At 56.7% G+C, this 14,244-nt stretch overlaps 5 protein-coding genes across 5 annotated transcripts; 4 read left to right on the top strand and 1 right to left on the bottom strand.

Moving 5' to 3' along the window:
• Nucleotides 1–54: 54 nt before the first annotated feature.
• On the top strand, nucleotides 55–1,540 carry MKK02DRAFT_27765 (uncharacterized protein; the record flags this gene model as incomplete). The annotated part of the gene is made up of 8 exons (XM_053087395.1): nucleotides 55–221; nucleotides 273–340; nucleotides 443–595; nucleotides 641–800; nucleotides 909–1,019; nucleotides 1,116–1,233; nucleotides 1,359–1,398; nucleotides 1,449–1,540. 8 exons carry the CDS (start codon nucleotides 55–57, stop codon nucleotides 1,538–1,540), a joined length of 909 nt encoding a protein of 302 aa, XP_052944342.1.
• A 3,775-nt stretch (nucleotides 1,541–5,315) lies between these two features.
• MKK02DRAFT_16631 (Lon protease C-terminal proteolytic domain-containing protein) lies at nucleotides 5,316–7,730 on the top strand (the record flags this gene model as incomplete). The annotated part of the gene is made up of 6 exons (XM_053085661.1): nucleotides 5,316–5,764; nucleotides 5,904–6,681; nucleotides 6,724–7,033; nucleotides 7,076–7,209; nucleotides 7,270–7,472; nucleotides 7,547–7,730. The coding sequence occupies 6 exons, from the start codon at nucleotides 5,316–5,318 to the stop codon at nucleotides 7,728–7,730; spliced, it is 2,058 nt and encodes a 685-aa protein (XP_052944341.1).
• Nucleotides 7,731–8,908: 1,178 nt separating this feature from the next.
• Nucleotides 8,909–10,051, bottom strand: MKK02DRAFT_27763 (uncharacterized protein; the record flags this gene model as incomplete). The annotated part of the gene is made up of 5 exons (XM_053087394.1): nucleotides 8,909–9,190; nucleotides 9,236–9,305; nucleotides 9,372–9,441; nucleotides 9,532–9,747; nucleotides 9,793–10,051. 5 exons carry the CDS (start codon nucleotides 10,049–10,051, stop codon nucleotides 8,909–8,911), a joined length of 897 nt encoding a protein of 298 aa, XP_052944340.1.
• Nucleotides 10,052–10,331: 280 nt separating this feature from the next.
• Nucleotides 10,332–12,273, top strand: MKK02DRAFT_27762 (uncharacterized protein; the record flags this gene model as incomplete). Its single annotated transcript, XM_053087393.1, has 10 exons — nucleotides 10,332–10,466; nucleotides 10,513–10,796; nucleotides 10,820–10,881; nucleotides 10,926–10,982; nucleotides 11,168–11,437; nucleotides 11,485–11,532; nucleotides 11,576–11,617; nucleotides 11,672–11,963; nucleotides 12,008–12,194; nucleotides 12,244–12,273. The coding sequence occupies 10 exons, from the start codon at nucleotides 10,332–10,334 to the stop codon at nucleotides 12,271–12,273; spliced, it is 1,407 nt and encodes a 468-aa protein (XP_052944339.1).
• Nucleotides 12,274–13,585: 1,312 nt separating this feature from the next.
• Nucleotides 13,586–14,242, top strand: MKK02DRAFT_27761 (uncharacterized protein; the record flags this gene model as incomplete). Its single annotated transcript, XM_053087392.1, has 3 exons — nucleotides 13,586–13,794; nucleotides 13,925–13,991; nucleotides 14,018–14,242. The coding sequence occupies 3 exons, from the start codon at nucleotides 13,586–13,588 to the stop codon at nucleotides 14,240–14,242; spliced, it is 501 nt and encodes a 166-aa protein (XP_052944338.1).
• Nucleotides 14,243–14,244: the final 2 nt, after the last annotated feature.

Raw genomic sequence — 14,244 nt, 5'->3', positions numbered from 1 at the left:
GCTAGACTGTGAAGCCAGTGTCATCGCTATCGTCCTCGCCTATGGACCTAGGGAATGCCAACCTCGGGAACAGTCCGGCGAGCCCGCGTGCACAAGCGCGATTGGAATGGCTTTGACGGCGTGCAAGTCACGGTCTCTTCAAGTCTTCAAGAGGGAGCAAGTGTATTCTCCGATGTTAAGGGAGAATTCCTGGGGGTCATAGGGATCTGGCTCGTTATCTCGTAGGTCCCGCAACCCTGGCGGATCTGGAGAAGGTCGAGCTGATGGTACAGCTCCTCTAGCCTGCACAACGGCGGAGATCTAGCCAGCGGGTCATTTGGAGAGAGGGACATGCGAGAAGGTCAGTCTTCAGTCCTCCAGCAGAGCGCAAAGCTGATCCAACAGACAGTCAAGTAAGAGCCTGAGCTCCCCGCCGCGACCAGACTGCCGAAACCGAGCTCAGCGATGTGGCCGAAAGTCAAGCTCGCACCAGCGGTACCTTATCGACGACCAGCTCGTCGACATCGACTTTCCAGTACGTATACGCTCCTCTTGTCTTCTTTCCTCGTTGTCCAGGCCAGACTCTACTTCGCCTTGCACACCCGCCACCAACATCGTGCGTCCCCTGCACTTCCCCCTGAATCTCGGCTGAGCATGACAGGCCGGACTCTTCCAGCCCTCTCCCCTCCGCGTCTCTTACACCTCGCGCTCCTCACAGTGTATCTGCGCGCGGTCGCCGTCACATCTCCACAGCGCTGGTCCAGGGAGATCGGGCTCGGAGGCTGTCTGGCGGGTAGCACCTCGCTATGCCCGATGGCGTTGTAAAGAGGAGGTCTGGGCACCGGCCGGGAAAGGGGGATACTGAGATGGTGGCTGAGCGTGCGCTCTGATGGGCAAAGGGAGACAGCGCGATCTAAGACCGGCTGTAGGGCATTGCCCCTCGGTCAAGGCGGTGTGAGCTGGAGTGGCGACTTCTCGAGGGACATGACGGGCGAGAACCAGATCGGCTTTGGGGCGTACGGGTCCACCGGACCATTGAGGTGAGTACTCCGCCTGCTCCGTCGACTTGGCTGACAGTTCCAGATGGAAGGCACCAACAAGCACCATCACTCGTGTCCGCAGACACTGCGTCGAAGCGAGTCCGATCCACCACCGGTCGGAGGTCTGCCTCAGCTCTCGCCTATGCCGTATCAGCACTCTTGTCCAGCTCCACGATATACTCAAGCTGAGCTTCATCTACGATCACAGCGCCAAGTAAGTCTATTTGGTTCTGAGTATTAGACCATGCTGACGTTTGCAGTCAATATCTTTGATCTCTATCGCCACGCGTCCCCCCTCGAACGGCGAAACAGGCCCTTTCGCCAGGCCTATACCCGAAGAATGACACGTATCGGCTCATTGTTCCTCGTTTGGCTCTCGGTGAGTGCCAGGTATGGGAGGCCTCTGCAGAGCTGCGCTGACGAATGTAGTCTGCCCTCAAGATCGTCAAGAAGTCGAAGTTCAAGCGCAAAGGGCCGGGACGGCCAGGACTCTGTCCATTGTCCAGATTATATCCGCATGACCCCATTCGCACAGGTCTCGGCCGACAATGACGACTCAGTCGGTTCCGGTATCAACGTCGAATCGGCTTGCAGTACGTCTCCATATACATCGCTTGGCGCAGAGTCACCACTGAAGCCGTACGTCAAGTAACATAAGCTCATCGAGCTCAAGCTCACACATCATAGCTCAGAGTTTATGAAGAAAGTTTCGAGTCATGGTTGGACTTGGCATCTCCGAAACGGTCGTGACAGCCTTCTTGTGCGCAGCTGCTATTCCGTCCGGATAGCTGTAGGTCTAGCTTTCAAGTTACTCAGAGATTTAGCTAATCAGCGCTTAGGTCCCCTCCGACTGTCGCGGCGCCGCATATTCGGGCACCGCCATTCGATGGATTTTTCTCTCTGAGCCTCGTACAACACAAAGCGTCCTGCACCTCAAGTCTTCGGCATTGCACAGGTCGAATGACCAGTCGGCAGATAGCTGAGTCGCTACTACAGGCCGTCGGGTCCAGCGTGACCTCGGGCGTCTCAACGGATAAAGGTGGGTCCGCTACTCATCTCACGTGCTCCTGACTGACTTGTACAGTGGATTCCTCCTCATTCCCTCACTGTCAGATAACATGCGTAGACACTCGTGAGATATACTGCGCCTTACGATGTCTGCTGCGGGTCTTGACTACTTCTGCCATCCGCATGGAAGTCTGATGCAACACTGACCTAGTGTCACACTAGGGTGTCACACTAGGGTGTCACACTAGGTCATGCCGGACTTACTGACTCCGCGCTCCACTTTATGCTCGTCGGACTACCTTATCATTCCTCACCTTTTGCTGACTCCTCTACCGCTCAGTTCCGCCTGCCACCGCAGCTACTCCGTGCCCACTTGCCACGGGCGAGCAGGAACGCGATCTTCGGGAGCGGCACCCGAAAATGATCTGCCTTCCGCTCCTGATCTGTCACTTTCTCGCTAAGCTTCCGACGTCCAAGGATCACGCGCAGTGGCTTAATTGCACCCAGCTAACCCCCGTTCCGGTCTCGGCATTCAGTTCCACGTGTCGACCAGTCCCAAGCTCCATTCGCTGTTCATGTATCTGTACATTTTTGGTCGCTCATGATCCAGGGTCACTCGTCCGTTCTACTACTACTACCGATGCTCGCCACCCGCTACCGGCTCCCGCTACCTGCAAGCCCCTCAAACGCACCCCGTTCGCCGCCGCCCGCCGCCCCACACCTTGCACCCCTGTCTATGCGCTCAGCTGTGCACGTACCCTGGGAACTCGACTTTTTCCAATGTGCACCGCCACATCGATCGTATATGGGGAGCAGCGCTGATTAGACCTGCTCTTAACACTGCTTGAGCTGCTGATTCGTGCCATCAAACGTCGCGCTGATCTAGAGATCACACTCGCTCTCTACCGTCACGCCCGTTCCCCCTCCGTCAATGGTCATCTCCCATTTGGCATCCCTCCTAGGTGACCTCTCCTACCCCAGCTCAGGGTCCACCTGCTTAGACTGCGCATTGCGAGGCTCTCTTCTCTACTTGTGGGTGAGCAGCTCTGCCTATATCTGGAATCGCACAAAAGCTAACTCCGCAGTAGATCACGCTTGATGTCAATGGCAGTCAGGCGCAGGGTACAGATCTAGCTGCTTGGGGGGTCCACGTCTCCACGCGGCACCTCAGGAAGCTGCATGTCTGACATCGGTGTCTACGGACTCGTACATGCTTTGAGATCCCAGTGGAGGATTTACTGAAGCTCCACCTCCAGCTTCGATCCTTGATCTCGTGGACCCCAGCAATCCCTCCTACCTTCAGGCTAGCTGACTCAACCAGCAGATCGTGCCCGTTCGGGTTGGACCGAAGCGCCTCTCTTGACCCATGCCCCGCAAGCAGAAGCATGCCGGTCTTGCCGCGGATCGTGCGCGCGTGCGGTGTACTGGATTCTGCGTCCCGATAGGCGGTGCAAGCTTTTCACGGTTGCGAGCGGGGGAAAGCTGACAGAATGATCGCTTCTGTGTCCCGGAGATCCCACTAGCATGCAGTTACTCATCACATGCTGATACTCTTTGCTGCTGTGATATTTGCGGCTGATATGGACTCATACAGCTGACTGTCCAACCAGTCGGCCGGAGGCACTTCTGCACCATCAAGCAGCCTCTGATGCTGCATTGGGACGTGCCCGAAGCAGTTGCCGAACGGCACACTGACGTGTGACGATGGCGACACAGGCTGACTAAGGTCCAGATTAGATCCGTTTATCCAGCTGCTTCCTCTTCATCCTGAGTCTTTCTGCTTCTCCTGTACCTGACTCGGGCCTTCAAGCGATCGATCATTCATCATCAGAACACAGCACGATGTGTAGCCTCTAGGTCATCCGCCTCGGCCGGAAACGAGCAGCTGACCAGACTGACCGCTGATGCTGATGTTCCGCAGTGCTGAGGGCGGATAGCGCTGACACAAGGTGCCGTCTCGGTCGAGACTCGACCGTCGGGCGATCTGTGCGAACCTTAAGTCCGGCAAAGAGACCTGTCTGGCCTGGCGGAGTGATGACGGCGTGCTGTTCCCGTCAATACTGTCAGTCGCTCGTTAGCTTCCATAGTGAGAATTGACCAGCGTCCGGACTCCGGAGAGTATGAGGCTTGGTGCTTTGCGCAAGGCGCCGTCCAACCGCCCCCTCAATCTTATATTTCATGACATCAGTACTGGTGAATGAGAGGTGCGGTGATGGTCTTTCATGATGCGATGATATCGACAGTCGCTTGAGGAACGGTGTGAGCAAAAGGGGAGATATCTGAACAAGAAGCAACTTTCACTTTAATGGAGGGGACCCAATAATATCGCCACCCACCTCGGCCTCGGCTATGGGAAATACCGAGATCAAGATGTCACTTCGCTCGATCGATCAGCCTTCCACTCTGCTATCTATACATCTTGTACAGCTCTCTCCATCCATATACAGACCCAATACACGTCCACGCAGCGCAGAAATTCTTGCTCAGCGCCTGATCCACATCGAGCCGCTGGCTCACAGAGGGAGCTCGAAAGCGCAGATCCCACCAATCACCCGGTCCCTCATGTCGTCCACCCCCTTCCTCCCGGCCACTCTCCCTCTTCTCCCTCTTGCGCCGCCACATGTGCTCTTCCCACATCTCACCATCGAGGTCACTCTCCAGGCTGTACAAGCGGCGGTCGTTCTCCAATCGATCAGCGACAACGCGAAGCGCCACAGGTCGCATGTGAGCCCAAAGAAGCCGGACTCAGAGGCGGGGGCAGTGGAGCGGATTGTGGGGGTTGTGCCGGTCGTCGAGATCGAGCGGAGGGTAGGAAGATGGGCAACAGGTGCGTCGCTTATCGCCTTTGGGATCGGTACCTCATTAAAAAAGAATGATACTCATGGCTTAGCCGCTCGGATCAAGCGCATTGTTCAATCCAAAACCGATTCCTCCTCCTTCATCCTCACTCTCGAAGGCCTAGCCCGAGTCCGCCTTCCCCGCTCACTACCTCCGGTCCTCTCTATCCTCCCCGGCGTACCCCTTTACCTGTCGACTTACTCCCTCCCGATACCCACCATCCACTCCTCCGCCGCCCTCCTCGCATCCGGGGACAAGGACGGTTCAGGCCTGTGGGAGCCCGCGACCCAACTCCTCCCCTCGCAGATACACGAGCGTATGAAGGAGATGCCTATTGGCCTGCTAGCCGATGTGCTTGCAACGGTGTTGGCGCTTGATTGGGAGTTGAGGGTCGAGATGCTGGGGTTGGTTGATGTTGACGAGAGGGCGACGAGAGTCAAAGGAGCAATGATGGACGTTATCAAGAAGAGGGAGGGAGGCGGAAACACCGCTGCCGTCGTCAAGCTCGTGGACGAAGACGAAACTCCTAGACCGCCCAAGCCTGCTTCGCGAGCGCTCATCCGTCGTCCCGCCCCAGCAGCACCTCCACTCGGCGGTACCCCCATTCCCGAGGATCTTCAACCTCTCCACGCCCTCCTCGCTCGGCGTACTCCCGAATTGACCGGCGCAGTCTATCACACCACCATCCGCGAGCTCGCACGCCTTAGCAAAATTCCGCCCCAGAGCGCGGAGTACGGCGTGGCGAAGACGTATCTCGAGCTGTTGTTGGCGCTACCATGGAAGAGGGTGTCGGAGGATGAGAGTGTGGATCTGAAGGTGGCAAGGGAGAGGTTGGAGGAGGAGCATGAGGGTCTGGAAGAGGTGAAGCGGAGGGTGGTCGAGTATCTGGCGGTGTATCGGTGAGTACGCGATCTCCTGGTGCTCATCCCATCTATCCCTCTCAGCTCATATACGTTCGCCGCACCATAATCCTCACAACCCGCCTCCCTTTCCCTACACATGGAGGACGTCTTTCAAGGCGATCAAGCTGACGTACAGGCTCAAAAAACAACTCTTTGCTGTGGCACAAGCGAAGAAGACCTCCTCCGATGCTCCCTCCATCAACGGTGCACCGATAGACCCGTCGACGGCGTCAGAACTGCTCGAATTGATCCCTTCCGATGAGCGCGCTGCTGCCGAGGCCCCACTCCCTCCCGCAATCGAAGACGGGCCCCCTGTTGGCGGATATCGCGACAAGGGCCCGATCCTACTCCTCGTCGGTCCACCTGGCGTCGGCAAGACCAGTATCGCCCGCTCCCTCGCGTCCTGCTTGGGTCGCAAGTTCCACCGCATCTCCCTCGGCGGCGTACGCGACGAAGCGGAGATCCGCGGTCATCGGCGGACGTATGTCGGTGCTCTACCTGGCCTGCCCGTTCAAGCTTTACGCAAGGTCGGTGTCAGCAACCCGGTCATCCTCCTCGACGAGATGGACAAGCTCTCTACCAACTCGTTCCATGGCGACCCGTCCGCTGCGCTATTGGAAGCGCTCGATCCCGCCCAGAATTGGGGGTTCCACGATCACTATCTCGGAGATGTCCCCATCGACCTCAGTCAGGTCATGTTCGTTGCTACCGCAAACAGCCTCGATACCATCCCGGCTCCTCTGCTAGATCGGTGCGAGGTGATCCAGTGCGCAGGATACGTGATGGAGGAGAAGGTACGGATCGCCGCGAGGTTCCTGGTCAAGAAGCAGATGGAGGAGAATGGGTTGAAGGAGGGGTTAGTGAGCGTCGATGATGAGGGATTGAGGCGGGTCATTGAGGATTATACACGAGAAGTGAGTCTACCTCTGCGTCGGAAAGTCAGGGCTGACCTATAGTCTGGCGTCCGGTCGCTCGAACGCGAGATCGCAAAGCTCATGCGCGCCAAGGCCGTCGAGTACTCCCAATCCCTCTCGGTCCCCTCCGCTACTACCCCCGCCAACACGTCTCTATCGTCGAATGCGGCAAGCTATAACCCCACCATCACAGCCGGCGATATCGAGCGCATACTTGGCCTTCCCAGATTCGAATCAGAGCTGCGCGAAGCGTCGGCTGCACCAGGCGTCGTCCATGGTCTCAGCTATCAAGGAAGCGGGATGGGTGGGGTGCTCGTGCTCGAGGCGGCGACTGTGCCTCTTCACGGTGGACGTGGGGCAGAGCGATCTGCTGGCGAGCCGGGGTCAAGGGCAGGCGGGGGGAGCTTGAGGTGTACGGGCAGGCTAGGCGAGGTCATCCAGGAGAGTGCAGACCTGGCGTTCACGTGGGTGAAGGCACATGCGGTAGAGCTGGGAGTACAAGATGCAATGAGGGGAGTCGATGTGCATGTGAGTCCTATCTATCTGTTCCCGTGCCAGTCAAGGAGGAATGTAAAGCTGATGTTCCAGCTTCACCTGCCGTCAGGTTCGATCAAGAAGGACGGTCCGTCCGCAGGTATCGCTATGGTCATGGCGTTCGTCTCGCTCCTCTCGGATCGGGCAGTACCTCCGACGACGGCTATGACGGGGGAGATCACGTTGAGGGGGCTGGTCACGCCGGTCGGGGGCATCAAGGAGAAGGTGCTGGGCGCCCATCGGGCGGGGATCAAACGGTATGTCTGCCTACTTCTCGCCTGTCCCGGGACGATCGAACCTCGCTTGCCCTAGATTGGAGCTGACCTCTCAGTATCCTTATGTCCGAGCGAAACAAGAAGGACGTCGAGGCCGATATCCCAGACTCTATCAAGCAAGACGTCGAGTTCAAGTTCGTTCGCACCATAGGGGAGGCTCTGGAGATTGTATGGGGTAAGGAGGTATGGGCAATGGGGAGCGGCCCGGATGGCAGGTCAAGGACCGAGGCGAGGCTGTGAATCCGGACGGGGGTCGATTACGCTTTGTATCCTTAGCTAACGGTGTTGTTGATATATGCTACCCACGGACACGTGGAGAGGGTGTGGGGCCAATGCGACCGATAACTACTGATCTCGTGGCGGCTACTGACAACCCTGCTTAATCTTTACTCCAACTGCCTGCAAGCCGCTACCGAGCGTCCCCTCCGGTAGGCATGCGTTTCCTGGAAACGATCCGTGACGGGCCCTGCTACCGATGCAGCTCGCTGTCTGTCTCGTATATGGTCGGACACTGATAAATCAGCTTGTTCTTGTACCAAACTCCGATCTGCTCTCCTCCTCCTTCAACAACAACTTCAACGCAGGCCCAGCTTCAGCTGCTCCTCGCCCACTCCGAGGACCTGGACCTCCGGCGATTCATCACCATCCACCGCAATTACACTCCTGAGGACATTCGGACTGTCGTGGCGCTCCAATATCCTCAGTATCCCCTCGCACAGATCGGGTTCCGGTGAGTACATTCCTCTGCTTACTCTTGATCATATCACTCATGAAGTAGTTGGATCACTGTTGTCGGTATCATTCCTAGGCTCGCCGGTGCTCTCGGGATCAGCACCCCAACTGCCACCTGCTCTCGCCTATCCTTTCCAACCAGTCGCACGGGATTATCGTCCCCATCGTTAACATCCCTCTCCCACCCCCTCAACTACCTCTCCGGACTGATCACGGCGGCGGACCATCATGTCTGGATGCACGACATCCCCGAGCCGGACTCGGATGATCACCAGGCCATTCGGGACATGTGGCAGTGTCCGCAGTGCCAGATGTGGCTTCCCAAACAACCTCCGTTACTTTCATCGCAAATCCCGCGAGAGGAGCGTGGTGAGTCATCTCCCTATCCATGGAGTCCCAGGCAGGGGACATCTCGCTGACCCCCAACAGTCCGGTCGTACCAAGCCCCGCAGAGAGCTCACCGTCGCACTCGCCCTCCCACTTCCACTCCATCAGCTCCTCGCGCACACTCTCCCGTCCGGCCCCGGCAGCGCGTCGAAGATTCTGCCGATCTGTCGCGGTGACGGGCAGGAGTGGCGATGCGGGGCTGATCTACATAGTGCATGTACAAGTATATGGCAAGTATAAAGGGATAGCGAGATGGGGAACTAACAAGGCTAACTGGTCTGCTGATATATTCATTACAGCTATTCTATCGGCCCGGTCCATCCGTCCATCAAGAAAACGTCTCCGGAGTTAGGTCCGGTCTGGCGAGGGGGTAGGGCGAGAGGAAGAGGAGTGATCACGCCGGTGAAGGGGCTGGGCGGCCGGGCCGGGCGGATGTACGAGGTGTGTCGAGGGGTAGTATAACCATATCCCTCTCGCCACCCACAAACGCGCCATACACGGAAACACGGAATCAAATTCATCCGCGAGGCGTCCCGAGGAAGGATAAGATGGAGGATTGGTGGTATAGGAGTTCTCATACGCTATTGTATAACCTCATTTGTGTATTACATGTAATAGTCACACACCACGGCCAGCACCTCGTCCCCTACCCCGTCACAATAAGCCCTACACCTGAGTATGTAGAAGGCGTGAAAGCTGTCTCATAGCCATTGCTGTCGGCAGGGATGTTGTCTGTCTTGCTGCACGTCTTGGCGCACTCACAACTTCTCATCTGGGATGTGGGCTGGGTGTGGCGTCCGCGTGGAGCATGCTTCCCACAGGATGTGCTCGCCTATATCGAGAAGCAGAGGAACAGGCTAACGGCTGACGACGCCTGATCATTCGGGGCTCCCTCACGTCATAGGCAGTGCCTCGTACAGACCGAGTCTCGGGCGGCGGGGTCCCAAATATCGCACCCAGAGCGCTGGAAAACTTCGAAAGTATGGCTGTACTTGTGGGGAGACTTTAGACCGCCACAGATATAGCGCCAGAGGTGGAGACGAGGGCTCAGGTCCGGCTCGTCTCAGGCCATAGCAGCTGATGCTGGTCTGAAGCTCGCGGGCATGGTCCGGTACGTACTCATGCTGGAGACGGGGATCTAGCTGATCATCCTACCCCCGAACGGTCATCCCGGTCGGCTCACCTCGCTCTTCGCCGACTGGGCGCCCAACCACGACGGCAAATACGTCCTGCACAAGCCCAACTTCACCATGGGCACGTTCGTCAGGAAGGGTTATGACGGTGGCGCGGGTCAGGCCGCTTTTGATATGCTTCTGCCCAAGATCTACGACCGCCAATACCGGTCTCTCCCGGTATGGACGTCCGACCCGGACGTCTTTGCGGATCAGTTCCTGATGTTCGCCGTGCTCTCCACCGCGCCGTCCCCCTCCTCCACGTACCATCTCCGTCCCTCGACCCCTCTCCCGCCAGTCCTACCTCTTCCCACCCCACCCTCACCCAGCAAGCCACTTGGGCGATCGTGGGGGAGTCGCTCTCCCTCTACCGCGACTCGATCCACCAGAGTGCAACGACGGTCGGATTTCGGGTTGCTATGGGGAAACCCGTGCGAGAGTTCTCTCGGAGATCCATCAATGGGCTCCGGGATATACGTCCAAGCACATGAAGGTTCCGGTACCGTGCCCCGCCCTCCCCCACCTCAACTTTCCCCCCGGTCGCGACGCCATGCTCGACCTATACCTGGTCAAGGATAGTAAGGGCGTTGCTGTCTCTTTACGGGCGGCCATCATTCATATCTCCCCCATGTCTCATGCCAAGAGGGGCAACCCGCACTACTATATTCCCCTAGGCGTGTTGGCCGTGAGTCTCACGTCCGGCTTTGCTACAGACACTGGCTGATCTTCAGGATACGGTCATCGAAGCTATGGTCGAATTCTCCGGTTCCTCCGTACCCGTCCCGCAACTCGACCGGGTTCTCAACTCCTTTACCCCCACCTCCGGCTCGGCCGACCCCCGGTGGCTCACGAAGACTCTCGTCCAGTGCCGAAGGCAAGAGAAGGAGAGCCGCCGTGTCTATACCCGTGACGATCTGCCTCCAGATGTCCTTCGACTCGCCGACTCCGCCGACCTATTCACCCCACTCGCTGGCGAGGAAAAACGAACCCCCGTCTTGACACATTGCAGTCCAAGGTGCTGTCGAGGCAGATCAAAAGAGGCCATGCGGGCATGAGCGAAGACAAGAAGGAGCATCACCAGGCGAATCTGAAGCTGGCGAGTGAGTCCTTCTTGCTTGGTGATTGGGGTTGAGCTGACCATCAGGAGCAAGACGGACGCCAGCGCAGAAGGCAGAGGCCGCGACCAAGAGTGCGGCTACTCGTATGTTCCATCCTTTCAAAGCCAATGCTGAGCTGACCCGCCAGGTGCGCGTTGGATGCCGGCGCAGAAGCAGAAAGCGGCCGACGACGCTATCCGATGTTGGAATTCATACTCCCTCGCATCGCCTGGGGCGGGCTAGCCTACCTTTTGATACTTCAACATCCGACGGGGTCAACTCGCTAGAGCGGCTGCCGCGGGTGGCGCAGCGGCTGGCGCAGCGGCTCGCGCAGACGCCATCGCTCAACTGTCGGAACACGACCAAGCTTGGCGCCTCCTCCCCAAGGAATTGAAGCCACCCTCCTCGCACTCTTTCGTCTCGTATCAAATCTCCCAACACTCGACGTTCCCCAAGTACCGGATTGATCTCCAGGATGTGGTCTTTTACCCCTCCGAACCCGTCATCAGTCCCGTTCTTGGTCGAGTCTGCAGCGCAGATACATGGGCGATTGTAGCGAGTGAGTTGGACTTCCCCTCCAAGTCATGGAGTATAGCTGATCACTAGGCAATCTCCTTTCCGCATATAACAACTCGATCAGTACCAAGAAATACAGTATGTCTCCATCTCCACAAGTGGTCATGATGCTGACTTGCAGCCACTCCCGATACACTCGAGACCGAGCCATTCTACTGTCAAGGTGAGCCGCTCGCTCTCGCTCGATTACAGAACAAGGGGCAATGCTGACGCATAGAACGGGATCTACTCTTCCTATCCACCTGCGTCCGAACCCCAGACAACTCATTCAAGTTGAGCTCGTCCAACCTCTTGTGCCCCGCTTGCAAAGGTGGGGATATGGGAGCAGGCAAGGCGAAAAGAGCAAAGGCTGCCCCTCTGAAGCCCTGTCAGGCCTGCGGGCCGGTCCTCGCCTTCCAAAGAATACTGCATCCGAAGAAAGACTACTCAGTCGCCAGCCGGCGGGGTCCATGTGCGCATCTCTCAACCAAGATGCCTTTTCTCAACTTTTGCATTGTAGACCGCACATCGTCAGTACTTGATCTCCTTGGCTTGTGCTTGAGCTGACTCGCAGTGTCCCTCCTCTCAGCTCCACGGTCCAAGCCAACTGTCCCGCCGAATACGCCTACCATCCCGTCGCAGTCCGTCTCCGTCAAGAATTACGGACAGCCAATATCATCCAGACCAAAAAGGCCAAAATACTCGACGAAATCTTGCTCATGACACTTGCCGGTCTCGCTGACCCCACCATATCTGCAGAAGTGAGTGTATCTGTGACTTGTCTGCGTCTCGAATCAAGCTGACCTACAGGACGCGGCCGAATACTTTGAAGATGTGTAATAGTATATTTATTGTGAAGCTTATAGATATAAGTACATACTATTACGAACCTGTACTAGCGATCTTAGAGGCTACTGGGACTAGGTGGATAACGACGATCGTAACGTGGCAGGCTTGAGACGCACGGACGAGAGGGAGTGCGTCTGCTGGACTTGAGGGATCGGCAGTCAACAATAGTTAGAGCGCTTGATAGAATCTAGGCCTGGATGGATCTCGTGCCTTGTCGGGCCACGCAGGCAATGCTTGAGACTAGTGCAGAGTGTCTTGGCTAAGATCTGACTAGGTAAAGTTGATAATTTGATCCATGGAAAGAGGAGAACGAGAGGAGGATGGTCTCCCTTATATATTCCTGAGGCGCTTGTCTATGCTGCTGTCGGCTCCTGCTCTTTGCTCTCTGCTCTGCTCTGCTCTGCTCTGCTCTGCTCTGCTCTGCTCTGCTCTGCTCTGCTCTGCTCTGCTCTGCTCTGCTCTGCTCTGCTCTGCTCTCTGCTCCACAGCTTATACTGGCCAGTAAGCAATGTCTCAGATCTCGGCTCTGTCTCAGAGCACTGCTCTGCCCTCTGCTCTGCCCTCTGCTCTGCCCTCTGCTCTGCCCTCTGCTCTGCCCTCTGCTCTGTGCCGGTTTCACTACTCTCCTCTCTGCTCTCTTGCAGGGTCGTAACCTTGCAGGGTCGTAACAACTAGTCACTGGACTTGTATTGGACTGGGTGGCGATGGGCTCAGCGACGAGGGACGAGGAGTGATAGACTGGACTGGACTGGACTAAACTGGGTTCTGAGAAGCAAGTGATATATCAAGCTAAGCTAAGTCTCTAACTATGTAACTTATGACAAGATTGATTCTTGGGAAGAAGAATCGATTCGATGCGAAATAATTCCCTTTCATAGTCTACTCCTTGGCTCTGGATCCCTCCCGTCTATCTCTTCCTGCTGGGGGCCTGCTGGGGTGCTGTTGGGTTCTAGTATGCATACAGTTGGTTCTAGCGGGTTCTAGCTGGATCCAGCGGGAGACTAACTGGGGGTAGCTTGGCTGTCACGGGAGGTGGTGACTGGGCGAGTGATATGCTAGGACTAGTCTATTTGCATTGAGATACTAGCGACAATACTGCGAGAGCGAGATAAAGAAGAGAGAAAGCTAGGCTAACGCTGACTAACTAACTACGAGTGAAAAGCGGGACTATACGGAGATATAAAAGTCTAACTAAAAGTGGCTATTTGATTGAGGCATTCCCTACGGTAACATTGGGCCAGCTTGGGCCAGCGGGGACTAGCTTGATCTAGCAGGGGCTAGCTGGAGCCAGCGGGGCTCAAGCATGTATCCAGCAGGAAGACTCCTGGGCTGGTGGACTTGTACGATCATGTATGCGAGTGCTAGAATGGGCGGTTATGCTTGGGGTATGGGTCCTAACAGGAGATCAGATGCGAGGTCGCTATCACCTTTGAGCAAAGGTATCGGTGCAGATCAGTATGAACCGCTACTTGATTTCGTAGTTGTTCCAGCGCCTGCGCTGTGTAAGGAGAGGTGGGCCGCAGAGTTGGATAGAAGGAAAGAGATGGTCAGGGCAGCGGAGGCGCGTGGTAAATTACATGTGGCAACACGCAGATGTGACCCACAATAGCAGGTCCATGTATATGTGTGGTCTCATGTAAAGGCGAGTAGCTGCCCCCGGAACCCTCACACATACGATGACCCAAACAGCTCAGATATCGACTTTCGAGGTAGGCTCTACGAGTAACTATTATAGCTGTTGGTCTCACGGTCCCATAACTGCCGCCCATCCATCTCTATCTGGCCCGCAGCAAAAGTCGGTCCCGACATCATCAAAGTCCCCCGGAACCAGCTGAGATTCGCCCCCGGGACTGACTGGATTGCCCCCGGAACTGAGGCTGTTACTGACGCTACAGACGAATGGGAGACTGCGATGAGAAGATACCGGCCTGAGACACACGAATCATTGAAAGAAACATGATG

Source organism: Dioszegia hungarica (assembly GCF_025882075.1).
Source record: "Dioszegia hungarica strain PDD-24b-2 chromosome Unknown MKK02contig_11, whole genome shotgun sequence".
In the NCBI taxonomy this organism is placed as follows: domain Eukaryota; kingdom Fungi; phylum Basidiomycota; class Tremellomycetes; order Tremellales; family Bulleribasidiaceae; genus Dioszegia; species Dioszegia hungarica.
Note: the sequence above shows the minus strand (reverse complement) of the source record. Positions and strands in the feature narration are given on the sequence as shown.